The 27,770-nt window shown below is 39.2% G+C and overlaps 3 protein-coding genes across 5 annotated transcripts in view; 1 reads left to right on the top strand and 2 right to left on the bottom strand.

Annotated features, from left to right (window-relative positions):
• The window catches only part of LOC137639965 (protein arginine N-methyltransferase 9-like), a 54,474-nt gene extending 41,766 nt beyond the window's left edge, over window positions 1-12,708 (bottom strand). For both annotated transcript variants that reach the window (XM_068372287.1, XM_068372288.1), the window contains exons 1-2: window positions 12,493-12,708; window positions 5,803-5,899 (exon numbers count right to left, since the gene is read on the bottom strand). In XM_068372287.1, the coding sequence (XP_068228388.1) occupies window positions 5,803-5,868 (66 nt within the window). In that variant the 5' untranslated portion in view covers window positions 5,869-5,899; window positions 12,493-12,708. The remainder of the gene's footprint in view (window positions 1-5,802; window positions 5,900-12,492) is intronic.
• Window positions 12,709-17,996: 5,288 nt separating this feature from the next.
• The window catches only part of LOC137639963 (uncharacterized), a 44,939-nt gene continuing 35,165 nt past the window's right edge, over window positions 17,997-27,770 (bottom strand). For both annotated transcript variants that reach the window (XM_068372283.1, XM_068372282.1), the window contains exons 6-10: window positions 25,255-25,407; window positions 24,974-25,122; window positions 22,235-22,373; window positions 20,986-21,161; window positions 17,997-18,937 (exon numbers count right to left, since the gene is read on the bottom strand). In XM_068372283.1, coding sequence (XP_068228384.1) covers window positions 18,841-18,937; window positions 20,986-21,161; window positions 22,235-22,373; window positions 24,974-25,122; window positions 25,255-25,407 — 714 coding nt within the window. In that variant the 3' untranslated portion in view covers window positions 17,997-18,840. The remainder of the gene's footprint in view (window positions 18,938-20,985; window positions 21,162-22,234; window positions 22,374-24,973; window positions 25,123-25,254; window positions 25,408-27,770) is intronic.
• The window catches only part of wol (Dolichyl-phosphate beta-glucosyltransferase wollknaeuel), an 87,373-nt gene continuing 78,895 nt past the window's right edge, over window positions 19,293-27,770 (top strand). Inside the window, exon 1 of the mRNA XM_068372286.1 lies at window positions 19,293-19,316. The gene's annotated coding sequence lies outside the window, so the exon portion shown is untranslated. The remainder of the gene's footprint in view (window positions 19,317-27,770) is intronic.

Raw genomic sequence — 27,770 nt, 5'->3', positions numbered from 1 at the left:
TGTTCCATGTCCCCGAGCATTCCTGTCCGTCCAAGGTCGCGCCCCAGCCCGAGTCTGATGCGTCCGAATAGAGATGAAGATTGGGGGTCTGAACAGCTAACGAGAGACCCTCCTTGAGAAGGATGTTGCTCTTCCACCACATGAGAGTAGTCTTCATCTCTTTGGTAACAGGAATAGAGACCGCTTCGAGCGTCATATTCTTGTCCCAGTGAGCTGCTAGATGGAATTGAAGGGGGCGGAGGTGGAGTCTCCCTAACTCGGTGAACAGGGCTAACGATGACAGGGTCCCTGTTAGACTCATCCACTGTCTCACCGAGCATCTGTTCCTCTTCAGCATGCTCAGAATGCACTCTAGGGCTTGGTTGATTCTTGGGGCCGACGGAAAAGCCCGAAAAGCTTGACTCCGAATCTCCATTCCCAGGTAAACGATGGTTTGGGAAGGAATAAGCTGGGACTTTTCTAAGTTGACCAAAAGACCTAGTTCCTTGGTCAAGTCCAAAGTCCAATTGAGACTCTCCAGACAGCGACGACTTGTGGGGGCTCTTAACAGCCAGTCGTCTAAATAAAGGGAGGCTCTGATGTCCGCCAAGTGGAGGAATTTCGCAAGATTCCTCATCAGTCGCGTAAACACCATAGGTGCCGTGCTTAGGCCAAAACACAGGGCTTGGAATTGGTACACAACCTTTCCAAAAACGAATCTCAGAAAAGGTTGGGAGTCTGGATGAATGGGGACGTGAAAGTAAGCGTCTTTCAGATCCAACGAGACCATCCAGTCCTCCTGCCTGACCGCTGCTAGGACCGACTTCGTCGTCTCCATAGTGAACGTCTGCTTGGTGACATAAGCATTGAGCGCACTGACGTCCAGCACCGGTCTCCAACCTCCTGTCTTCTTGGCCACCAGAAAGAGACGGTTGTAGAAGCCCGGGGATTGATGATCCCGGACTATCACCACTGCCTCCTTCTGTAACAGGAGCGACACCTCTTGATGTAACGCTAGCCTCTTGTCCTTTTCCTTGTAGTTGGGAGAGAGGTTGATGGGAGAAGTGGTCAGAGGGGGATTGCGGCAGAATGGTATCTTGTAACCCTCCCTTAGCCACTTGACAGACTGGGCGTCTGCACCTCTTCTTTCCCAAGCTTGCCAGAAGATCTTGAGTCTGGCTCCTACAGCTGTCTGGAGAGGAGGAGAGTCAGTGTTTGCCTTTCGAAGACTTGATACCTTTCTTGGACCTGCCCCTGTGACCGTCTGGGCGGGTACCTCCTCGGTTGGGGGCTCTGCCACGAAAGGGCGGAATAAATCTAGTAGCAGGAGTATCAGCCACTGGGGTGCGGTAAGTTCTAGGAACTGAAGGAGCAACCTTAGCCTTCCGTGCTGAAGAGGCCACAAGATCATGCGTGTCCTTCTGAATGAGAGCCGCAGACAATTCCTTGATAAGATCCTCAGGAAACAGGAACTTAGAAAGAGGAGCAAAAAGTAACTGTGACCTTTGGCAAGAGGTGATACCAGTGGAAAGGAAGGAGCAAAGCTGTTCCCTTTTCTTGAGGACTCCCGATACAAACATAGAGGCCAGTTCGCCGGAACCATCGCGAATTGCTTTGTCCATACAGGACATGATCAGCATGGCCGAGTCTTTGTCAGATGGGGCAGTCTTCTTGCTCAAGGCCCCCAGGCACCAGTCGAGAAAATTAAAAATCTCAAAGGCGCGAAAGACTCCCTTCAAGAAGTGGTCCAGGTCAGAAAAGGTCCAGCAGACCTTAGAGCGTCTCATAGCCGACCTTCGTGGAGAGTCAACCAAACTTGAGAAGTCAGCCTGGGCAGAGGCAGGGACCCCCAAGCCTGGTTCCTCTCCTGTGGCATACCAGACGCCCGCCTTAGACGTCAGCTTAGGAGGTGGAAACATAAAAGACGTCTTTCCCAGTTGCTGCTTGGACTGCAACCAATCCCCTAACATTCTCAAAGCTCTCTTAGAAGATCTAGCGAAGACGAGCTTAGTGTAGGCAGACTTAACAGGTTGCATGCCTAGAGAGAACTCGGATGGAGGAGAGCGAGGGGTAGCAGAAACAAAGTGATCCGGGTAAAGTTCTCTGAACAGAGCCAGAACCTTGCGAAAGTCGATGGAGGGTGGCAATGACTTGGGTTCCTCCACGTCAGATGAAGGATCATCCAGGTGAGCAGCTTCATCCTCAGAAACCTCATCACCTGAGGGTTGAGAAGCGAGAGGTAAAGTTAAAGCGGTCTGCTGAATGGCTGAATCCTGAAGAGCGGGTGCATGCGCACTTGCGGATTCATCCTCAAGTCTCTGTTGAAGAGGATGAGGGCTGGTAATGACAAAGTCCTGAGGCTGGGATGAAGGAGGTTCTGCGGAGGTCTGAGGAGCAAGCGTGGTGAGAGGCGACTGTAGTAAAGCATGAGGCTCATGCTGCATAGACTGCTGTTCAAGTTGAATGGGAAGAGGCTCAAGCTGAGGAGAAAGTGGCAGATGCATGCGTTGAGGTGGCTGACTCATAGCATGAGGTTCCTGCCTCAAGAGTTGCGCTTGCCTCAAGGGTTGAGGTGGCTGCGCAGAGAGAGGCTCTTGACTCACGAGTTGAGGTTCTTGAGGTGCTTGCCTCGAGAGTTGAGGTTCTCGCCTCGAGGAAAGTGGAGGTGGTTGCTGCGAGAGTTGAGGTGGCTGCCTCAAGGATGGTAGAGGTTGTCGTACCTCAAGAGGTTGCTGCCTCGAGGGTGGTTGTAATGCAAGATACTCCTGCCTCAAGGGTAGAGGAGGTTGTAAGGCATAAGGCTCCTGCCCCCATTGTTGAGGAGGTTGCTGCGTGGTAAGAGGCTCCTGCCTCAAGGAAAGTGGAGGTTGCTGCACAGCGCTGGTATCTGGCAACTCCCAACGCGGCAGCTCACGCATGGAGGTAGCTTGAGGAACCTCAACCTCATACGTCTGGCAGATTGTACTGCGCAGAGGAGGAGGAGCGTTCGCAGGAGGAGGTGTATTAACCTTCTCTGCCTGAAACTCCCGCATCAACACCGCAAGCTGCGACTGCATAGTCTGCAGCATAGCCATCTTAGGATCAACAGAAGTTGAGGTCTGTTGAGGCATAGCTTTAACAGAAGTTGAGGTCTGTTGAGGCAGCGCCTTACCTCTCTTAGGAGGCGTGCAGTCACCTGATGACTGCGGCGAGTCCGAGCTAGCCCAATGGCTACACCCTGGCTGTTGGACTCGCGCGGTCTGGACTTTACGCTTAAGAGGTCTTGAGGCCTGAGTCCAGCGTTTTCTCCCCGAAAAATCTTCTGCAGACGAGGATATAAAGGGCTCAATCGTCTGAGAGTGGAAGTGACGATCTCTATAAGATACGCCCGCAACCACTGAGGATACTACTGTGCGCCGATCAAGGCCTGCCGAACCCTTATGCCCTTCGACATTGCTTCTCCCCTGGGCTTGGGAGCTTGCAAGAGGTCCCGGACTGGGAGGACGACTGGCACGCACAGAAGTATCCTCACGCGCAACACTGACACTGACACTAGCACTAGGCACAGCACTGGCACTACCACTTCCCACTGCACTTTTCACTTTAAGTTCCTTGACGTCTGCCAAAAGGAACTTGTGGTCACTCACTACCGACTCCACTTTATCACCTAAAGCCTGAATGGCACGTAAAACATGACATATCAGGCTGAGCACTAATAGTAGGTTCGGGGGTAGCCACTACAGGGGGAGGAAAAGGTTGAGGATCATGGGGGGAGGAATAAAGTAAAGAGCGAGCCGAACTCCTCCTAACTCTCTCTCTCTCTAACTTAGTGGTATATTTGAGGAATCGAATAAAATCAAGTTCCGAAAGTCCGGCACATTCCTCACATCGATCTTCCAACTGACAGGATTTTCCCCTACAGTCGGAACAAACGGTGTGAGGATCAACCGAGGCCTTCGGAAGCCGCCTAATACAAGTCCTACATCGTCTTTGGGGAGGAGCTTGAGAATGGTCGGACATCTTGAATCAGAGAACAGTCAAGGGGGATTCCAAATTAAAGCTAAAGATCGTTAAACCATAAATCAAAATTAATCCAAAAGCTATCTAAGCTAAGGGAAAAGCTTCCTGTATAGCGAAAGCTGAAATCTCAGAGCAATACTTCACCAAAACCGTGAACAAAGACTCCAAAATTATAAGCGTATCCATGTAGGTCTTGCCGGAAGCACGACAGAGGAAAAATTGAGGTGGTGTCAACAAGAAGTACTGCAGTACCTGGCCACAGGTGGCGCTGGTGAGTACACCCCCCTCTTGTATAGCGATCGCTGGCGTATCCCGTCCGTAGAATTCTGTCGGGCAACGGAGTTGACAGCTACATGATTATCGGGTAAGATTAATATTGAAAATGAAAGTTTGGTTTGTATTTTCATAGGAACAGAGGGAACTGCATAATCATATTAAGAGATTATTTTAATTAGACCACCGATTTAAATTTCTACTCTAATAAAGCTTGCACTAAGGATTAATTTTCAAATATGGGCTGAAAATTGTAAAATGATAATGTTGAAGTAGTTAGATAGCTACATAAAAATAGATCAAATTGATCAGATTAAAAATAAAAGGCAGAAAGCAATACAACAGATGTGTGGAACTTCTAGTAGTGCCATTTAGAACACCAAGAAAGGCCACCTTTAAGACAAGTCACAGGCTGAGCCCCCAATGTTTCCTAACCAGATGATTGTTACTACAAGTAGTCAGAATTTATGATGGCTACCTAGCCTTGATGCCTTTTTATTCCAGTCATGTACAGCATTTGAGACTTAACTCTAGAAAACAAAGATTAAAAGTGGGCTCATTTTGGCTGGTAGTCCTCATGGATGCTCATTCAATACATAATACAGTACTTCTACATCGTTTATCTCAGAATGTCTCCTTTAATACAAAAGAAATTACTAAATAAATGATTATAGTTCATCTCACATTGAGTCACTGTCAACATAAATGCATGACTGTATGCAATTTGTTTATACAGTTTCAAGAAGATTGAAATAATGTTATAAAGTAAGCATAGACCCTTTTTTTCCTATACAGTGCTGTACTATAATAAACTTCACATTACGGCATGATGCCATTCTTGTTCTTTGGCATCTTCACTACTGGCTGTGATCTTAGAAATGGCCATGTCCTCTTGTATGGCCACAGCCATAATCTATCACGGTATTCAGTGGCTTGTGAAAAGGACATTGGCCTAGTCACGACAACAGACCTCGATAACTCGACTACACGATTATTGTAGTATACGTTTGGGCAAATATTCAAAATCAATAATCCTAGCTTTCTGCAGCATCTTTAACTCCCATTTTAAAGTCCTGACAATATTTGTTTTCCTCAGTCTTGAATGTTTTAGAGGACTCTTTCATAATAACGGTCTTGCTCTTGACCACAAATTTTCTTTGTTTCAATATTGATCCTTACTTGAATTTGTTTATCCCTCATCCATTACAGTGCCGTTTCACGTCCTGAATTTCACTGAATCAAGTACAATTTATGACATAAGTGCTGATAAATATACAACTATACAATAAAGTACATAAAATAACCAAGAATCAGACATTGGCGTTAGTAGAAAAAGAGTTAGTAAAACTAAGGTAGCCTATATTCAGAAGAAAATTCTCTATATCATGGCACAAATTAATCTATCCCAGGGCTAACAATATTAAAACAAATGGTTTAAATTTGTTATTCACCAGTCAAAATTTTTCGATCTAATAAAACAAATTTTGGTATAAGTGTACAAACTGGCATCTATTACAAATTATTAACAGTTATAATAGGTAATAAACAAACCTCAGCTTTGGTTAGGGTTGTTCTAGACTTCTTATGCTTGAACTTCCTAGTTTGATCATTAGACATACTTCTAGATATTTTCCATAGATATCATCACCTGAAACAGAAAAATCAAGGAATTTTAAGATAAAACCAATGCAAACTATCAATGGTAACATTGCAAACTTCATATTCAGAATTAAAAAATTACAAATTTTTAAATTATATATATATATTTTTCCAAACAAACCATAAGAGCATGACTTCTCCAAAACTATAATGGCCATTAAACTTTATTAACCCTTTTACCCCCAGGCTATTTGGAAATTTCCAACCCTTAACCCCCATGGGGTTATTTTTTTCCCAGCACATTTTGCAGTATATTTTTTTTAAATTGCTCTAACAGCCTTAATTTTTGTCATAGAGAGGTCAGGTTGGTCTCATTCTCTTGGAAAATGCCTGAATTTTCTCAAAAAATTATCAAAAATATGAAAAAAAAAAAAATTTTAAAGCATTTTTTTTGCGAGGACGTACCGGTACGTCCATGGGGGTAAAGGGATGGCTTTTGTGAAACGTACCAGTACGTCCTTTGGGGGTAAAAGGGTTAAAGGGTAATCCATGGTTGTAAATGTTGGAGTGCGAGAAAGGTTGCTCTCAACTCCAGGAGGTTTATGAAATTGCTGATCGGACTAGGACCACAGCCCGGAGGCCATATAATGTAGCAGCTGAGCACCCCATCCTTCCCTTGATGCATCAGTGAAGAGCATCAGGTCCCAAGAGAGGGTGGGATGAGAAGGAAAAGGAAAGGCTCAGTCAATCTTCTCTTTCATCCCAGTTTGATATGTAACCTCCATCCTCGATCCAATGCTAATGGTCCTGTGAGAGGAGCCGAGGCAGTTAAAACCCCTGCCGTACAGCCACTACAGGTACTAGCGAAAATGTGACTAGTGACCTGTCGTTTCTAGACGACGGCCAGGAGTACCTGCTTCACAGAGATTCTTACCGAATACCAGGGTTATGCTTGCTGACTCCTCTGACATCATGACCTCACCTTGGGGCAGAAGATGAGGGTGGTAAATTGGTACAGTCAATAACTTCTTTTAGCCAAGAGGAAATTGTATTTTCAGTCATTTACTTCTTGACTCTCCCCTTGCTGACGGTGTGCTGCTGCAGGTGAGGTCAAATTGCATGTGTACGTTTAAGGCAACACCTCAGTGCTCTCACAGGACACAACAGCAACTGATCAGCATGGTCAGTTACTGCTATAAGGCTCACGACCTGAAACAAAGAAAACCTTGAATAAGGAACTGATGGATCCAGGGTTTTAGCTATAACTCAGGGACGAAGACGAATGAGGCCCGTTTCCAGCACTTGGTATGAGTCACGCTGAAGGAGAGACCATGAAGCTTGCTTACTAGTTTGGTGGAGGATAAGGCGAGAAAGACAACAGCTTTGAGGGTAAGGTTCCTATCTGAGAGAAGCCTCAACTGTTTATAAGGTGCCCTCTTAAAGGACTGAAAGACCTTAGCACAGGTAGTGCAAAAGAAAATACTGTTGCTTGTGCCCATGCAGATACTAGAGTAAAAAACCTGGTGAAAACTTGCAGAGCTATTGAGAGACCAAAGCAAAGAACTTTGAATTGGTACATTCTATTTGCTTTGACAAATTGTAGGTAAAGTAATTCCTGGATTTGGGATGGATGGAGATCAAGAAGTATGAATCCTGTAAGTCTAATAGCCTAATCCTCTTCCTGACTAAGGTTGGAGTCTCCATCTTGAATGAGGTTTGTAGTACAAACTCGTTCAGGGCTGCGAGGTCTATGACTGGACTTCCGCATCCAGATGCCTTTACTACAAGAAAGAATCGACTGAAAAATCCTGGAGAGCCGTCATCGACCTTTTTAGAGTGCCCTTCTCCAGCATGGCATGAGCTTCTGACTGAAGGGCTAAGTTTTTGCCAATTTCTGGCAGTAGGATGAGGACGTTGTTGGTGGTCGAAATAGAGGAAGGGGAGGGTTGATGAACATGAGGCAGTATCCGGACTAAAGAACGTCCACAGTTCTGTTCTGTAATACTGCCATCTCATCCATCAGGGTTACAGGTATTCTCCTGCAAGTAGCCTCGTAGGAGGATTGCCACTCATATAGGAAGTGCTAGCCTTGCTTTCCTCTCCAGTGTTAGCTGCCCCCTTTGATCCTATCTGCTCTTAAAGGGCTGCTGCTGTTCCGTTCCACATCTCAAGATGGAAGAGGAGGGACGAGGGTACCTGTACTTCCAACAGGCAGGCTTGTGTGCCTGTCTAAAGAGAGGCGATGATCTCGAGCAGCTGGAAGTGGAAGACTGTAGTAACCTGTAAAAACACCACATGGTGCAAAAGCAATTTGTAACTCGCCTTCCTCCATTTCTCATCTATTGCCTCTACTACCTCTACCAGGAACAGAAAAGAATCCTTTACCAATGCATTGCGGCGATTCAAGATCTCACGCCGGCTGATCTGCTTGTGGAACCTGGAGACCATGCCCTCTTGAAAATCTGGTTCGCCCACTGGTTAGCTGAATGATTGGTAAAAAAAAATCAAACTGCTTTACCTCAAGTCAAGACAATGTTCTTGAATACCTTACTCTTGTCAAGAACCATCAAGTCCTCATTGTCAGCCCAAAAGCCCACCATATCAGACCTGCAGTCAACCCATTAAGAGACCTGAAGAGTGGTCATTGCTGTGCTCCTATGTTTATGGCCCCCGTCGCTGCAAAAGTGACATGCTGTATTGCTAGACAGTCTACTCGGAGTCAAAGAGGACACTGCAGGGTCAACTTTGTCAAGAGGTAAGGGCAAGGGAGAAGCTTCCTAGGTGAGGTAATACTTCCTCTGGAGAGAAAAGGCCAAAAGAATCAACCTGGAGGAATTCCTTTCTCTTCGAGAATCCTTCCTGGCAGAGACCTGAGCATCAACCTTGTCTAGTGCTTCTGAGGCCAGAATTAACTACTAAAGCTGTAGACACTGTCCGGTGCCCCTAGTTGCACGGCACAGTCTGTCAATGGCCATTTTCCTTCTCTTTGAAGGAGAGCAATTGGTCTCCACAAGACCATTCACTCGGTGCATGCAGGCCAAAACCTACAAAAACGAGGACCATAACACGCTCTCCTCGGTGTCAGCGACCTTAGCTTCAGCAGGCTTCCGGAGGAAACTGACAGGGAAGGGTTGGATGGAAGCGCACTAGAGGTCAGAGGAAAAGGTCGGGATTTCTTAGACTTCAAGGAAGACCCCGAAGCGGAAGAATCCCTTTTGGATCTCATCTTCCTCCACCATAAGCACTGAGAGGGTGAACACTCCCGACACTCGTCAGGAGATTTCTACCTACAGGAGTGTACTCTGCGGGTAGGGCAGAACAGCTGTGAATCCTTTCACCTTTACACTCATAAAGGTGATGCAACGTTGTCCCGTCACACCTAGGCATGTCCACATATCCACAGGAATCCCACAGAAAATAATCACTAACACACAGGCAAGAATGAAAAATATTAATAGGCCAAAACTCTATCCAGTGCAAGAATATCTGTTCTCACTGACAGCTGGAATCAAAATGAATGCTTAGTGAGCAAGCCGGGGGGCAGAGCTTCCTGGCTGGTAACTACCTGCCACCTGTTTAGCCCTCGTTATAAAAGTTTAATTGCTGTATATTCCAGCTTTGCTAATAGTATTCTATCCTAAGTAAAGGATAAGGATTTACATTTGTACCGGAACAAGAATGTATTTATGAGTAGTGTATGTTGGTCTTCTATGGGTTAATATATAATACTTTAATTTCTAGCAAAACTGGAATTTTCTATAAGAAATTGATGAATCCTGGCTAGTTTATCATTTTTCACTATAGGACTATTGGGGACTGGGGCATAATAGCTTATGTATCGATTGAATAAAATGTGCAGTCTATTCTGGAGTCTAGGTTCATTATTAACATTTAGGAGACTGATTGTGGGTTATCGTGCATGCGTTAGTTTTACTTTTCATGAGGTGAACTGTGTTTTTAGAATGACATATTCATCACCTTTTTTTAACAATCACCCCCCCCCCATTCTCTTCATTTCCATCATGACCACTGTCATGTCTGCGTGTCTCATACCGGTACAACACAGAGGGAAATTACAAAACTGTGATCTAAGGAAATATCAGAGGCATTCTAGTTACTTGAAAATTATACGCCCTCACCTATACATGAGAGGTAATCTCCATGATCCCACCATTTAAAGAGGACTTTTGACCTTCCAATCTTAAGGTAAGGATTACTGTAAATATGCCTCTTTACGATACTTTCACGGTGGTCACGGAAATGTACGGCTTGCCAGAACAAAGCAAATTGTTTAATAATGGTGTTTATCTTGGTGTGAAATACAATAATCTGAAGCTGTTTGGGAGGCAAGCACAGGGTTTAGACTTTGTGATGGGTTAAGTTAAGGATACGACAGTCCAAAGGGGGGGGGGGGGGGGGGGCGGCAAGACTAGGCGTAGCCTCTCACAGTAGGCAAGTAAGTAAGGATACCTCCGTCTAAAGGGCAGTAGGTAAGGATACCTCAGTCTAAAGGGCAGTAGGTAAGGATACCTCAGTCTAAAGGGCAGTAGGTAAGGATACCTCAGTCTAAAGGGCAGTAGGTAAGGATACCTCAGTCTAAAGGGCAGTTGGTAAGGATACCTCAGTCTAAAGGGCAGTAGGTAAGGATACTACAGTGTAAGGGGGGGTAGGAAGGATACGACTTCCAGGTTAGGTTAGGCTAGGCTTTTTTTTTTTCTTTTGAAATGTGAGTTTTCACATCTTGTGTTTATTAAACATTCCCGACCAATATTATTGCTGCAAATCACTCAGTTTTGACATTTCCAAAACAAAAAACCAAGGTTTCACACTGAGGTCCCTTGTAATTGTTTTTATAAAAGGTCGAAAACCTTATAACAGGTGGTTTGCCAAAATAATCATGGTCAGAAATGCATTAAATACAAAATAGAAAGTAGGAAAAATATAGGGTTCATGTATATGGCTAGAAATGAAAGTATAATGTATTTGAAAAACTGGTTATGGAGTTACTCGTCTTTTCACAACCGTGGCTTGCTTCACTCACAAATAAACACTATATCATTGCTTCTCTGCTCTGGCAAGCGGTACATGGTGCGCCTAGTGCGTTAGGTAATTGGAAAAATATTTTGCCGTACAAAAATTTGGTGACCTAACTACTATACACACTACCACAGGGCCAACCTAAAAGATGGCCCAAATATTCATCCTCAAAAACCCTAAATTCAGACTGTGGAACCTGATTATTGTTTTAGGAGCCTTTGTAGGGTGACGGCCAGATCCGTTTTCATTCATAGAAAATGGGAATATTATAAAGTGGGGTGGACTGTGGCCGTCACTCTAAAATCAAGTTCGTAGAAAACTGGAATATTCTGAACTGTGGCCGTCGTTCTATAAACGATTTTGGCGGGAGAAGCTAACTTAAAAAAACCCACCTAACCTATGCTAAAAGCCGTATCCTTACCCAGGGAGGGCTTCGCCCCCCCCCGAACCCCCCCCCTTACCTACTACGGGAGCGAGAAGATTCGTGGCCGGAGTAAGAACTCGAGCCACAAATTTTCAGGTAATTTAGGGTTTTCGGCAAAAAACATAAAAGTGTGCGTTTAAGCACATATTTAAGATCCGTAGACCATTTCCAAACGTTTTTATTCTATACAAAATAACAGTCGGAGCGATAAGCAAATTAGGACGCTTGGCCGTAGCGCTACAAACTACCCTTGTTTTACTTTAGGGGGTAATGCAACCAAAAATACTCATTCGTGACAAAACTATGGACATATTTATTCTAAATGCATTGTAGGGATGTATGTAAGGTAGCAGCCACTTGTATGTATGGTGATTGCTGACTAAGAATACGGCAGGGGGTGTATGCACGATAGCGGCCACCTGTATGTATTATTATGGCTAACTTAGAATACGTGTAAAGGGGGTCGCAAGGGGGCGTTAGCCCTCGATAGGTAAGTAGGTAAGGAAACGGCTTGTAGGTTAGGTTAGGGGGAATGTATAAGTTAGTTGATGTCCCTTTTTGATTAATCAATGCGTGAGGAACTGGCCGCTGATATACAAAGGCTCCTACGGCAGTGTAAGGGGGTTGCAGGGGAGCGTTAGCCCTCCCGTTAGATAAGCTGGAAAGAACACGGGTTGTAGGTTAGGTTAGGTTAGTTAGTGTCCTTTTATTTATGCATGCTGGAGGAACTAGCCGCTGATATACAAAGGCTCCGTATTGTATAACAGAGAAAAAACATATCTATATATTACAAATCTGGTAAATTTGTATTGTAGTTTTTTTTCCTAGGTTATATTGCCCTGTAATACACTACAATAAAACCACAAATCCGATAAGGAAATCATTAAATTTTAATTTACAGCATAATGTTCCCCACATGATTTTGATCATCATATATCCATTACTCATTAATAGTTCATTAGTTTTTTCTTTTTAAAACAGAGGCGGTTGGTCAAAATAAAAAAATTTGTTTCCTTTCCTCACTGGGATACTTTTCTTGTTAGGGTCCCTGGGCTTAGATCATCCTGCTTTTCTAACTAGGCTTGTAGCTTAGCGTAGTAATAGCAGTCAATTTTACTAGTAATTTCACTCTTTACTACCCAATTCAACAATGAAATAGAAATAAATATAACACAACTCACCATAGGTTATCAACCTACGTTGGCCTCCTTCAGAAAGCTCAAGCTACATTGACCACTTCCACTATGTAAATAAATGACTCCAACAAAGATTCCAGCTCAATTGCCCAGTTATCTCTCGAAGCAAATCAAAGTCACTTTCAAATTCTCGAATTTGACAGCATAACAGACAGCTACTGTAACAGACAGACACTATTAGAATGCTTGAACACCTGCGGGTGTTTGCCTGTTTGGCCTCAGGTGGACTTAGCCGCTCAGGTTCAGGTTCAGGTTCAGGGGTGAGGCATAGCCTTTACAACGGCGCCTCTAACGCTTATCTTCTTGTACTGTTTTGTCTTTTCTTCCACATTACGTTTAATACTTCTTTTTTCTTTTCTACATTTGTTTCACTAAATAAAAATAATCCTACTATTTTCTTTGGGTCTTCGTCGTATGGTTGCTGTAGCTCAATTACTTTATTCCTTTCTTTTCTATATTCCTGGCAAAATAACAAAAAATGTATCAAATCTTCCTCCTCATTTTCACAAAAATTACTACTACTACTACTACTACTACTACTGTCTATATAACATAAGTCCGAAGTCGAGTATTTTTAAGGGAATCGGACGATGCTGCAATTACAGCACTAAAATGACATCGTACCTTGTTCAGGAAAATGTTCGTTTCAAGAATAACCTTGACTTCGGTTTACAGAATAGTATAATTTATAAAGTAAATCCATGCGCTCACACGCACGTGCATTTATATATATATATATATATATATATATATATATATATATATATATATATATATATATATATATATATGTGTGTGTGTGTGTGTGTGTGTCATCCAAGATTAATTTGATGTGTGGAAAATATTATTCTATGTCGAACTGAAAGAATTTCCCACTATTATATACTTAAAGGCCTTTTTAATTTCATAACTGTTTGATACTATAATTTAATTTTATTATATTTTGTTTTGCTGATTTGCATGATGCACACTGCAAAGGTTTGAACTACTGACATCTGATAACTGGCGATGGTAGTTGTTTGTATTGCTTGTGGTTCCTAAATCCTAGTTAGTCATCTTAGCCTAATATATTTTCGCGAATATATGCTAGTTAAAGGAACAAAGTCTTTTAATATTACAAACATATTCCTATTCTTTAATGCGTTTAAAATGGAAACTGGATCCTTCTAAGTTGCCCTTATACTAGGAGACACTAAATTTGACGTTTATCGAATATACAGTATATGGCAAACAAAATGAGATTATGAAATGTAAAGTGCCATTTTCTCTAAAAAGAAAAGTATCTAATGAGGTGGTCCTACCAGTATTAACCTATGCATCAGAAACTTGGAGTCATATTAAAGCCCTAGAACATAAACTAATTACAACTCAAAGAGCTCTGGAAAGAATAATGATGGGAATAAGACTAAGAGACATAAAAGAGCAACATAGATATGAGAGCGAACTAAAGTAGAGGATGTTGTAACATGTATGAAAAAAAATAATGGATATGTACACACCATATAATGAGAATGACAGACAATAGATGGACATTATGAATAACAGAATAGGTCCTTAGAGATTGTAAAAAAAAAAAAAAAAAAAAAAAACACGGGAAGGAAGAGAAGACAGCAGATTGACGAAGTAAGAAAGTGGTGACCATGGACTGGCACAGAATGACCATAAGCAGACATTAGTGGAAGAACATGTCTAAAGCCTTTCTTCTGCAGTGGACTAGTAGCGGTTTATGATGATGAATATTGTATATGCGAAGATTATCACATTTTATGACTTGATAAAGTTACTGTATTTTGTAATTTTGTCACCCATCTTACTATGCCCTAAAGGAAGTTTTTTATCCTTAATATTTTCCCGTTTTGTTTCTGATTTAGCATTCTATAGTTAATTGTTAGTATCTAGGCCTGCAGTTGGACGAGCAATTCCTGGTACACCTCGCTCTGAGGATGCACACCCAGTCATGCTCTTACTGCGTGGCGAGTTCCTGCATTTAGCTCCTCCCACCACCTTTGACATAACTACCTACAGTCTACACTATCTGCTTGGTTACTTACCGTGAAGTAAGGGTGTGACGGTGCACTTCATCGTAGCATGGTGTACCAGGAACTACCGTGCAAGGGGGCTTCAAAAAGTTTGTGGAAAATGGAGTTATAAAAAATTACTGTTTCAGCAAGTAGATCTAGGTCTATAGGTTCCCTAATACCGTCTTTCCTTAGCTCACAAGGATCGTGAGGTTGCAGACACTAAAGAAACTATTGAGCTTGAGAAAGACTCAAACCCTTTTATGGATGATTACAAGGCAGGGACGTTTCCAATAGGCTGTAGTATTCATGTTTGATGATAGAAAAAGTACTAAGATAAAGAATACAGTAACAAGTTACATGAGTGGTGGGTGTAATTAGCAGCTTACAGCTATACAATCCACTTCGGTCAGGGAAGGAGAAGGTGATTCCTTATACAGTACTCTTTCCCAAGCCTCCCGCTGCTCAACCTTCATTATTTTACACTTACCGACATTCATAGTGGTCATCATGAAATTACCCAATGTTGCACTTTGTATGATCAAAAACTCTCCATTTTTCTACAGAGGTCAAGAGAACTTGTGCTTCTCGTAGAGTTTGTGCAGAGTTAAGACCTCAGTATTATTAACCTCCATAAGGTATTCTCATGAAGGCCACACAGGCAATGAAAGACAGTATAGACTTCATGGGACCTCTGCCTTTTGCTTCACATAATCCATACATGCTTACAACTGTTGACGAGTAGACCTATTCACAGTTTCCATCTGCTTTGCTTTCGCATGTGCTAACATGAGTACCGAGACTGTAATTCGATGCCTGGAGATGATATTTAGCTTGTGAGGGATGTCTGGTTATATTCACTCTGACCAAGGTGCATCCATTATGTCTAAACATCTTAAGGCATATCTTTTGAAGAGAAGGGTGGTGACAAGCAGCTCAACTCCATATCACCCACCAAGGTAGAGAAATTCTATGGTACCATATGGAAGGCAGTCAATGTAGTCCTCAGGTTCAATAACACGTCTAACAGTCAATGGGAACTAGTACTTCCAGAAGCACAACATTCTTTAAGGTTGCTGTTGTGTACATCTACAAATACCAACCTTCATGAGCCATTCTTTACGTTCCAGCATTGTTCCTGTCATGGAAGCTCCTTACCTTCACGGGTAATGGCTCTTAACCCGCATTGTTGAGGAGGTTTGTACATAATAAAAATGAGCCATTGGCAGATGAAGTTGAGCCCATTTATGGTATCCTGATGGGGGAGAATCAGTTATCTGTTCATGACCTAGATCCTTGTCCTGAAGGTTACCTCTCCCATCACCCGTCAACCGAAGAAATGAGTTGTGTTCATCTTGACCCCTCTAAAGAACCAAATAACAGAGCTCCAAAGGAACCAGTATCACAGGAAAATGTAGCACATTCAACTCACCACATACAAATAAGAAACGATCTTGGACCTAAACCGAGATCTACATGTGCTTCTAGATCAATGCGTTATGGCTGGCACTAGACTTTTATTAGTTCCTATTCTGTGTTTTATTCTAGGAGGGGAGAATGTGGTATGTTCATTACTTCTGGGTATTTTGTTTGGCTCTTGCCTTCTCTTTCTTTGTTTTATTACCCAAGTTTGATATGTGTGCTGTCCCATCCAGAACAAGCATTATCTCACTGTTTACATCAGGGTCTTAGAGACAATGGTAGTCCATACACCATACTTACATATCTGTTAGGTAATATTGCTACTAAAGGTAATATACCTTATTAAGGGTAAGGATTGCTAATGCTGTAAGAGATAGTACGATTCAATATTTATCATTGTAAGTTTATATAATAGATTATTAAGGAAGGTATTTGTTTGTTTCAGACTGGTAAGTTTTCAAGTCAAGCTTGGGAAACTGCAGCCAAGTGTTTCATTGACATTACAAAAGACAAGAATTGGGAAGCTTGTCCGAGATGCTGTGGTCATGTAATAAGAGAGGAGGGTGCACCATTCAAGAGAGCTAAGAACATTCCAGTGATGGGGAGGAGTGTGGGGTGTCATCAGATCTGATGGCTGGATGTGTTGAGGAGGAATATGGGTGGGATGGGCCTGCTGGAAGATGATGCAAGAAATAGAAGGCTCACTCAAGCAGCTGACCCTGCTAACCAGTAGGAATAATAAGGTCTTAAGATGAAGAAAGTTAATTATTAGGTTAAGATTAAGTAAGCCCCAGGCCAGCAAGGACATTTGCCTTAATTTTGGTAAAGGTATAAGAAACCACCTAATTGTTTTAATGCATTGGTAGTTGTCTTTTTTTTTATTTCATTATATTCTTATAGGTATTTATCTAAAACAATCTATTTTGTGCAATGACCGATACATATCTTGTTTACTAGCCATATTGTTTCACATTATTAATTTTACTTGCCGTACAAGTTGAATCATTCCGTAGACCCTTTGACATTTAACACCCGACATATGCTTTTTTGTTGACCAGGCGGACATGAGTCTTTTTATAGTTTATTTATGACATATTTGTTTTTGTTGTTGTTAATAGTTTATATATGACATGTCTGTTTTGACGTTGTTACTTATTTTAGAATGATTTATTGTTAATTTGTTCTCTTCATTTATTTATTTCCTTATTTCCTTTCCGCACTGGGCTATTTTTCCCTGTTGGAGCCCCAGGGCTTATAGCATCTTGCTTTTCCAACTAGGGTTGTAGCTTGGATAGTAATAATAATAATAATATAAGAAAAACGACCATTCAGTGTCAATCAAGTACAGAAGTAATACGTTGTGCATTAAGATGGAATAAAGGAAGCAAAATGAGGGGTAGAAAGGTGAAAAAATCACTTAAACTAGACCCTAATGTGTATAGTTGAAAATATTAACCTTTATTATTATTAGCTAAGCTACAACCATACTTGGAAAAGAGGCTATAAGCCCAAGCGCCCAAAAAGGTAAAAATACCATTGATCGATATTGGCTTACTATCAGTAGAACTTCAAAAGTTCAAACTTGCAGCACATGTTTTTATGTTGAACAAGCTGGCATGTCTTTATAGCTTACATATGAAAGGCCTGTTTTAATGTTGTTATTGTTCTTAAAAGATTTTATTTTAGTTGTTCATTACTGTTTATTTATTTCCTTATTTCCTTTCCTCACTGAGCTATTTGACCCCGTTCGAGTCCCTGGGCTTATAGCATCCTGCTTTTTCAACTAGGGTTGTAGCTTAGCTAGTAATAATAATAATAATAATGAATATGTGAAAGAACTACTGTATATATAAATAACTTTTATATTTCAAGTACATTATGACTAAACAAGGAATCAAAACACAATGATCTACAATACATGTTACACGCTGCTTCAAAAACAGAACTATTAGCAAGCTACCGACTGTAACAAGGGGCCTCTGGTAACCACCTGTTGAACTAACTAAGCAATAGACGAATTCTAATGAAGGAAAGTGAATGAAATACTAATTTGCAAATTTCAATGATAATTTTTATTGGAATATCTGAAGATATTCATGTTGATTATTACAAAACATTTAATTTGAGTATTATAAATACGTTGCCTCTTATAAAGTTTCTCTAGATACTTGACAAAACATATAAGCAATATAACAGATTTTAACTCACTAGAAGGGACTTCACTTAAAATAAATACCTGGCCATGAAATAACAGTTAATAAATACCTAATAAAATAAATCTCAAACAGTGAAACAATTAAACCAATGCTCTGCAATACAAATTCTGAATAGTTCTGCGGTTACTGTACCGAATGAAACAAAAAAATAAACTTTAATAAGATTAACAAAACACTGCACAGTCTAGTGTTATTCCAAACAAATATCCTTTTACGTCTCTAACCTGTATTACTGGGAATTATATACTGTATAAATATACTCAGAAGTAATAGAGTTGCTAATGCCTTCTTTGAACAAAGGAAAAAAACAAAGTACAGTATCCTATTACTAATGTCTAACTTTGAAAAAGAAAGAAAGAATACAAAATTAATATTAACTACACTACTGCGTATAGCTAAAAGAAACTAACAACCTCTCTCAGGTTTGAATCTAGTGCATTGTCAATATTTACCTTCAACTAGAACAAAACTCTCAATGCCTATAAATTTGCAGAAGCTACTAACTTTTGCTATTAATTACTACCCACTCCCACATACTATGTTAAACAGAAAGATTATAATTACAGAGCTTCCCTTAATAATTTCATAAATAAACAGTTTTCAACATAACTCCAAATATACCAGATCTTTATTTTCAAAAGTGTATATATTCAATATATCAACATCGAGTATTCTTACTAAGGAGTTGCATCATAAAATATATCTTCATCATCATCATCATTGTGATCTTCACCATCATCCTCCTCCTTCGCTGGCAAAACTGCCTCCATAGTACTTTATAGAAAAAAAGAAAAAAATGAGTTAAAAAAAAAAGAAAAAAAAATTAAATATCTTAGAAAATTAGAAAATCCATGTAAAACTATAAAAACTTCAATATTAATAACATATTTGTTACAGAAACAAAAACTGTTCATTTGCAAGTAACTCCTAACCATTAAGATGGCACACAAAAGATTTGCTCAATGCATTAATCTAACTAGTCTATGAGAGGAAAGCTTATCAGTGCATATGAACTTGCAAGGCATTTCACAATCTCGTATGCTTAGTTCTGATAACCAACTTAGATCTTATCAATACACCAGCTGTTTGGAAAGGAGCCAGCAACTCTCTCTGAAATTCACACAGCCTGGAGTGCATTTTCGCTCATTTCTATGTAAGGCAAGTCATTAACACCATGGTATGATAATAATGTAGGTGTTTTTCCTTAGTAATGTACCATTGTATGAACAAAACCGAGATGTATGAAACTGCAACTCAGAAGCTCTAACTTATCTAAAGCACTGCTGGCAATTAAATCGTCCATCTGTTTTGACTAATGTTCTGGCCTATATGATCAAGACTATTCTAGGGTTTCAAAATCATATGAAAGGCAAACGCAAACTATCATAAGATTTTTTCATCTGCTTAAAGAAACTATTATGACTTGAAATACCATTTTTATTTTAGCATATAAAGGTACTGTATATAGTTCTCAGTGAAAATACTTTTCTCTCTCATTTTATTTACAGTCGAGTTTAATGTCATACCAAAGTTTAGGGTGTTTCATCCCCGTTTGCCAATGCACCATGATGTTAGTCTTTAGCTTTGCGGTGCTTGATTAAAAGATTGGGAAATTATTGACTTTTTATTCCAATTCTTTAAGTAGTTCTGTGCAATTTGGTTTACCTTTTCATAAAATGAATACACCGTTAACTAATTTTTCTTCTTGTTTTTCTTAAGTTTTGGACACAGCTGGAGTATTGTTCACTGTATTTTCCCAACCTCGGCTATAACTTATTGTTTAAATTTAACGGTATCACCTTGCTGATCTTTTGTCCATAGTGAAAAGATTAAAACATAATATATGTCATATTCTACTTGATGTCATTCGTAAAAACTCCAGTAATTGTTTACCATCTTACGAAAGTTGAAATACATTACTCTAACATATCTATCATCCTCTTTTGCCTTTTTAACTCAGAACTAGAATTTGAGCTAAACAAATGGCAGAAAGTCAACTTATAATTTAGTCTTAAAAAAAAAAAATAAAAAAAAAAAAATATCTTTTTATTTTGGGGTAGTGAAAATTTAAGGCATTTTAAAGGGGTCGCCTTATAATACAGCACTTTTGATTATCCGCCAACTCCTACTGTACTAGAATCAAGGACCAGGGAATGAATTCTGGGCCCACAAAAGATTTATCCTAAGCTTCAAGATATGAAAAGCTACGTCTAACAATGAACTTAAGTCATGTGAGACATGAACCACGAACAAGAGATTGTGTATTACTGATAATCTCGCTAAGCTACAACAACCTTTAACTTATCATGCATTATGGCATATGTAACAAACTAACTTCTTGCATAATCTTTATTCGTTTTTGTTTTTGTCTTCGTTTAATGGCTAGATGGCTAGCTGACCAACTAATTTCTTAACCCTTTTACCCCTAAAGGACGTACTGGTACGTTTCACAAAACTCATCCCTTTACCCCCATGGACGTACCGGTACGTCCTTTCAAAAAAATGCTATAAAATTTTTTTTCTCAAATTTTTGATAATTTTTTGAAAAATTTCAGGCATTTTCCAAGAGAATGAGACCAACCTGACCTCTCTATGACAAAAATTAAGGCTGTTAGAGCAATTAAAAAAAAATATACTGCAAAATGTGCTGGGGAAAAAATAACCCCTTAGGGGTTAAGGGTTGGAAATTTCCAAAGAGCCTGGGGGTAAAAGGGTTAACATTGTTGTAAATAAAACCGAAGGTCCATGATCCCTCGAGATAGGTATTTTTCCAAAAGAACTTAGGTGTAAAGGGTTACTAAGGAACTGAAATTCATACTTACACTGAACCATTTCTGGCATAATGTGAGATGAGCGACTGCAACTCTTTGTTCAGCACTTGAAGAGAGTCTAATGGTGGAGGTGGTGGTAACTTTCTATTTCTTGTACCAGCGTGCTTTCCAGATACTACTTCTTGGACGACAGTATCTAGTCCTTGACTGCAAAATTCATGAGAAACCTGCAAATAAAAATTAATGCAGCAATTATGCGTATATAAATCTGAAGGGCCCTTCTACATTGTAAGCTTACCCTGATGCATTTTAACAGTTATTTCTTTTTTATACATGTGTTTGCCTTTTTTAATTGTAGCATCATATTTGTGGTTTTTTATGTTCAATGATTGAATTTTGAAAGACATATGTGAAGATGCAAATGAACTGAAATCTCTTGAGAGTATTGTTAGTAGAGTCACTAATCCAGTCATTCTATTATTCAATAGTTAACTTTATTTAGAGTTTTATGAATCGCGACATAACTCAGTTATTTGACGATGATAAAACACATTAAAAAGACATCCTAAACAATGAGAGAGAGAGAGAGAGAGAGAGAGAGAGAGAGAGAGAGAGAGAGAGAGAGAGAGAGAGAGAGAGAGAATTTCAGTTTTTTTAAAGAGTCAATGATTTGTTGTATAAGTGAGAACAAGAATAGGAAGTTTTAAAGGGGATACGATAAATGAGAGAGAGAGAGAGAGAGAGAGAGAGAGAGAGAGAGAGAGAGAGAGAGAGAGGAGAGAGAGAGAGAGAGAGAGAGAATTTCAGTTTTTTTAAAGAGTCAATGATTTGTTGTATAAGTGAGAACAAGAATAGGAAGTTTTAAAGGGGATACGATAAATGAGAGAGAGAGAGAGAGAGAGAGAGAGAGAGAGAGAGAGAGAGAGAGAGAGAGAGAGAGAGAGAGAGAGAGAGAGAGAGAGAATTTCAGTTTTTTTAAAGAGTCAATGATTTGTTGTATAAGTGAGAACAAGAATAGGAAGTTTTAAAGGGGATACGATAAATGAGAGAGAGAGAGAGAGAGAGAGAGAGAGAGAGAGAGAGAGAGAGAGAGAGAGAGAGAGAGAGAGAGAGAGAGATATTTTTTCAGTTTTTTTAAAGAGCCAATAATTTGTTGTATTAGTGAGAACAAGAATAGGAAGTTTTAAAGGGGATACGATAAATGAGAGAGAGAGAGAGAGAGAGAGAGAGAGAGAGAGAGAGAGAGAGAGAGAGAGAGAGAGAGAGAGAGAGAGAGAGAGAGAGAGAGAGACTGACTTACCAAATGTAGAGCATGAGGAAAACATCCATCCTCTCTTTCAACAAACAAATGTTGGTTGAAATTATTGTGTGGTTGTAAATAATGTGGACATCCTGGAATCTGACAGGCATTTCTCAAAATTCCCACCTTCTCATTGTATCTGTAAGAAGGTATTACCTAAATCAAACAACTACGCCATATAGGACTCAAAGCATGCACAACACTAATTTTCTTATATCTAGTATAGTAAATTAAACAAAATGGGGCAATGTGTAATTGAACATTAGACAGTGTCCGCATACACTATAATACAGAATTTTTTGTTAGCTATAATATGATATTTTTATTTTAAAATAAATTTTTAAATATACTTACCTGGTAGTTACATATATATAGCTTAATCCTGCCGATTCATCGCTATATATATATGTAACTACCAGGGAAGTTACATATTTAAAAATGATACTTATTTCAAAATAAACTTTTAAATATACTTACCTGGTAGTTACATATATATAGCTTAATCCTGCCGATTCATCGCTATATATATGTAACTACCAGGGAAGTTACATTTTTAAAAAATTGTTTAACCAGACCACTGAGCTAAATATATTAATCTCACTTGGTTAGCTTATGTCAAATAATACTGTAGTTTGACCAGTGGCATAGCCAGGCCAGGGTCCTCAGGTCCACACACCCGTCTTCCCTCTTGGACAGAAATTTACGCGACTAAACATATAGATAATAACAATCAAAACAAAATTCAAGGAAATCAAAACTCTAAGAAAAATTTCAAAACAAGCAACAATTTCGCTCTCTTAGTAGTGAGTTGACACTTAGCACGAAGGAGGTGGCTTGGTTCTGCGGTTATGGATGCGCGACAAGTCTGCCATGTTAGCTTTCCTTACCTTTAGTTTGTCAACACGTCAGAAAGGAAAGGAACGTTACTGGATTACTTCAGCACAAAAATTACCAACAAAAAAGTGTGTGATTCAGCTGAAACTCCAGCAGCCACAGTCAGTACAGAAAATCAAAGTAAACTGTATTTCAGTTTGATATTTGCAGATTTGACAAAGAAAAATCATGAAGTAGGATTTGAGATAACAGTACAAGGGTCTGTAGATGCCAAATAGGCAGAGCGAATATGCAAAATGAAGATCAAATACCCTATTAGAGAAACCCAATTTACACATTGTTCTTTGGCCATATAATCTTTGAATTAAAACACACATTTATCAATGACAAAACCATTGTGAAGTGCTTACGTAGCATATTGACGACCAACGAAATTGATGACCATCCTTTCTTACTATGTACGAAAAGGACTTGAATGACAATAAGGATTGTTCAAGGTCTGAAATTCAGGTTTGGAGAAGAGTCATTGGCAGGTTATAAAAGGAAAATTACCAAAATGCAATGAACCTCTTCCAAATTTTTTCTAAGGATTATTACCCTAATAGGTGAAGCAGAAAGAGATTTTTCATCTCTTCAGTAACTCTAATCGTACTTATGAAGTACAGCAGGGGGGAAGCAACTGAATGTCCTAACCATGCTTATGTTCACCGTCAAATTCAGCTAAATGAAGTGCTGAATTAAGCAAAAGGAGACAGTGTCTGTCACCCTATAGATAATAATTTTAATGAAATGTCTCAATTTTTATTTCTAAAATTTCATTTTATAATTATGCATTAGACCCTTCTTATATTTTAATACTGTATTGTAAATTCACATTTCATTTTCAAATCTCTTCCTAAATGCTTAGCTACAAAAGTTGTAGTGGACAACCCTTTTAAAAAAGTTTGACCATCCAAACTTGGTTTTACTGCAGAGAAATGTCAGCATTTTGCAGGATAAACAATTCAAATAAAATCTTTGCAAAGACACAGACACTGTCACTTAATCATACTATCACTACCCTACAGCAACATTTCACTTGTAAGCTCATCAACTCCATATTTGTGAAGAAGTGTAAGGAAATCTATATTAAAAAGTAAAGAGCATTCTTGAATAAGAAAAAAAAAAATAATTAATTACTGTGCAGAACAATATAATGAAGTTCAAAGTACAAAAGGAGTGAAAAAAAAATAGTTGAATTAATCATTTTTAACAAGATCAATTATAAGACTGCCAGGAGTGTAATTTGTACCTGTATTAACCAGACATTCTCTACAAAAATACCGATACAAAAAAATTATGTAGTAAATATCTTCTATCAACATAGGAAATTGCAATCCAAATAAGATGAGTAAAGTTCAGACTTAATACCCAATACAAAGCAATGATTACCATTACTGAAGGGCACCGACATGAAAATGTCAATAAAACTCGCTATATTGTGTGCAGATTTTCAGGGACGTGAGCAAAGAAGAAATTGGTGCTGTCAATATTAGCATTAAAAAATTTAAAAACAATTTGCAGATAAAAATTAACTCTGAGTGTTCAAGAGGAGTCAGTTGATAGAAAAATAGACCAACGGAAATGGACTGCTGATAGATTTAACCCAAATGAAGTGAAATTCTGACCTACGTTGAAACAGAGATCTAAAGGAACACGTCCAACTAGCCATCAGATAATGATCTAACTTTTAATTGGGAATGAAGTGCCCAAATTTTGCAAAGCCTTGCAAATGGTAATAAACAATGAGTATGCAAAAAAAAAACCCTGAAAAGAATTATACTATTCGGGAAACCTGATATTTCTTCACTACAATATATAAACTCATTTTCTTTCAAAATAAAACTTGATAGTAATTCCACTCACCTGTAAACCTTATGGAATGTTTCCATCGTTATTTGAATGCCTTTACTTTGGGCGGCTTCAACCACCTCTTGTTTAGTCATGGGCATTACTAACGGTGAATGTATTTTTCTATAGGAATCCCTCCACTGACTTATAGCATAATCTTTAACCTATTTAAAAACAAAAACTTTTCATTACACGATTATAAAAACTTAACAGTAACAGAATTTCTAAATAAATTTGCAATAATGTCTCATTCTATCTTTTTATATGCAAATTAAGTGAGAGAGAGCAAGAGATACCTCATTGAATATAGTACTTCTTAGAGTACGCGTATTTTCGTGTAGGACTTTCTTGGTAACAACTTCCAAGATTCCCTTCGTTTTTGGCAAGTCTTTTGATAATCTATCTCGAGAATTTCTCACTTGAAGAGAAGCATCTATATATGCCATAACCTGCAAAAGAAGCAAATATAAATTTTCTTTTTTGTAACATGGAAAGAAAAGAGAATTTTCTAGAATAATTATGGTAATGGAAATCTGTTCAAATAGAATATGGTTTGAGTAAATTAATATAGTTTACTATGCCTTTACTGCATTTGATGATAACCATACTTAACCATGGCTGTCATGTGCTAGTCACATTAATTGCATGGTAGCACCTGCCTTACCATTAAAGCTGTCTAACACCGATCTCCTCTTCATCTCTTGCAAGTCTTTCGTCCTATGTCCACTCCCTAGTGTCTGCCCCCATTTTCTTTATCCCTTTCTGATTTATTCAATCAAGTTCTTTCATCTCAATCTAACTGTTTAAGTTTTGTCCCTTAAAATACTAAACCTTACCATTTTACTACTCAATTATTGTACAAACAATATCAGTGCTTTACTGCCTGGGAACTTTTTAAATTCACTAAATTTACTGATATATCTTTAAATGTTTTAACAATGAATTTCACCATTGCTCCCTCATCAATGACCGATAAAATACCTGTAGGTGATATTGAAAAGGGGAACCTACAATTCCTTACTCTCCTGCAATAAATGAACTAAATATTTTCAAAGTCAAAAACTTCTTAACTGTTCCCAAGCTGAACCAGTTCGTTAGTGGATGTCCCGCTTAAAAGACAGAATTAAGCTTCAAGGAAATGCAAACCCGAAGATAATTTGTTACTGTACTAGATACAATGAACTCTTATGCATAAGTATTTTAATTTATTTATTTGGGTAAATTTTTATGAAATATTGTGAAATAAATAGTTAGGTATTACCAGCAAAAGGAAAAAATTTTGGGAGTCAATCCGTAATGTATACACTTCAACAGCTGAGAGAATCTAGGTTCAAGTTAGGACCAGAATTTTCTAGGTCAGGGGCTAGGCCCCACCCCCATCTTCAAGAGGAATCTTATAGTTGAGCCAAGGGTGAAATGCTGGGGTATGTATGCACCAGACAATCTTAATGGCCCTTTTCCTATAGAAGTACCCACAAGATTCTGAATGCCTTGGCATTTGGTCTTGTGGTGGCTAATCAGTTGGGGTGTCGCTAGCCCAGATCCGGCATGGGACGCTAACTCATGGCTTTAATGTCAACTTCACTTTACCTTAACTCCTATTTACAGGGACCAAAATTTACACAAGCTTCATATAATTCAGTTAACTAAAACTTTATTTCATAAAAGAATTTCGGGAGCCATAGTTTTCAAGGGATTTTAAAGCACTCATAAGACCTATACATGAAGATCAATCTTTATGACTTACATACTCAAAAGGGGCTATGTACTGTACACTATATCAACCTTCTTGAATGGCTAGGTGAACAAATTCAATTATGTTTAAAAGGTGCCTGTAGCTATAGTAACAACTGGACTAAAGCTTAATACTTTAGTAAGAAAAAATAAAACTGTTGAGAAAAAAATCCAAACTTAGTAATGGCTACTACACTGATCTTAGAATCTTAAAAAAATTATTCAATGTTTACCCATTTTACTCTATCATGAGATATGTTCTCTTTTAACCCCTTATAAATTCCTTTGATAAAAGCAAATATAGTAAGCCAAACCATTATGTATAGTATAATACAGTCAGAAATGTATGCTACATTCAGAAAATTTCAATTATTATATCATACATGAAGATTTCCTATTTTTGGATAACCAAAAATGATACATGAACAGAAAGTGATGGGTTTCAAGTACTTTGCATAAATGCATAAAGACAACTACCTGTAACACCATATCAACTTAGAAGGCTAAACAACATTAGAAAACTCAACAGCAATGGATATGTTATCGACATCAAATAACAGGCCAAAAAATGATAATTCATTGGGTGGATGGATGGAGTGAAGGAAGCTCTGGGTGATAGGGAGGATAGATGTGAGAGAGGCAAGAGAGCGTGCTAGAAATAGGAATGAATGGCGAGCGATTGTGACGCAGTTCCGGTAGGCCCTGCTGCTTCCTCCGATGCCTTAGATGACCGCGGAGGTAGCAGCAGTAGGGGATTCAGCATTATGAAGCTTCATCTGTGGTGGATAATGTGGGAGGGTGGGCTGTGGCACCCTAGCAGTACCAGCTGAACTCGGTTGAGTCCCTTGTTAGGCTGGAGGAACGTAGAGAGAAGAGGTCCCGTTTTTTGTTTTGTTTCATTTGTTGATGTCGGCTACCCCCCAAAATTGGGGGAAGTGCCTTGGTATATGTATGTATGTATGTATAATCGGCAATACTGCATCAGTTTTGTTGTGTGGACAATTTATGGCCTGAAAAGTACTTTGTGTCTTTTACTTTTATGTCTTCATATTTCTATACCAATATGATTAATACATAC

This window comes from Palaemon carinicauda, chromosome 4, assembly GCF_036898095.1.
Source record: "Palaemon carinicauda isolate YSFRI2023 chromosome 4, ASM3689809v2, whole genome shotgun sequence".
Lineage (NCBI taxonomy): Eukaryota > Metazoa > Arthropoda > Malacostraca > Decapoda > Palaemonidae > Palaemon > Palaemon carinicauda.
Note: the sequence above shows the minus strand (reverse complement) of the source record. Positions and strands in the feature narration are given on the sequence as shown.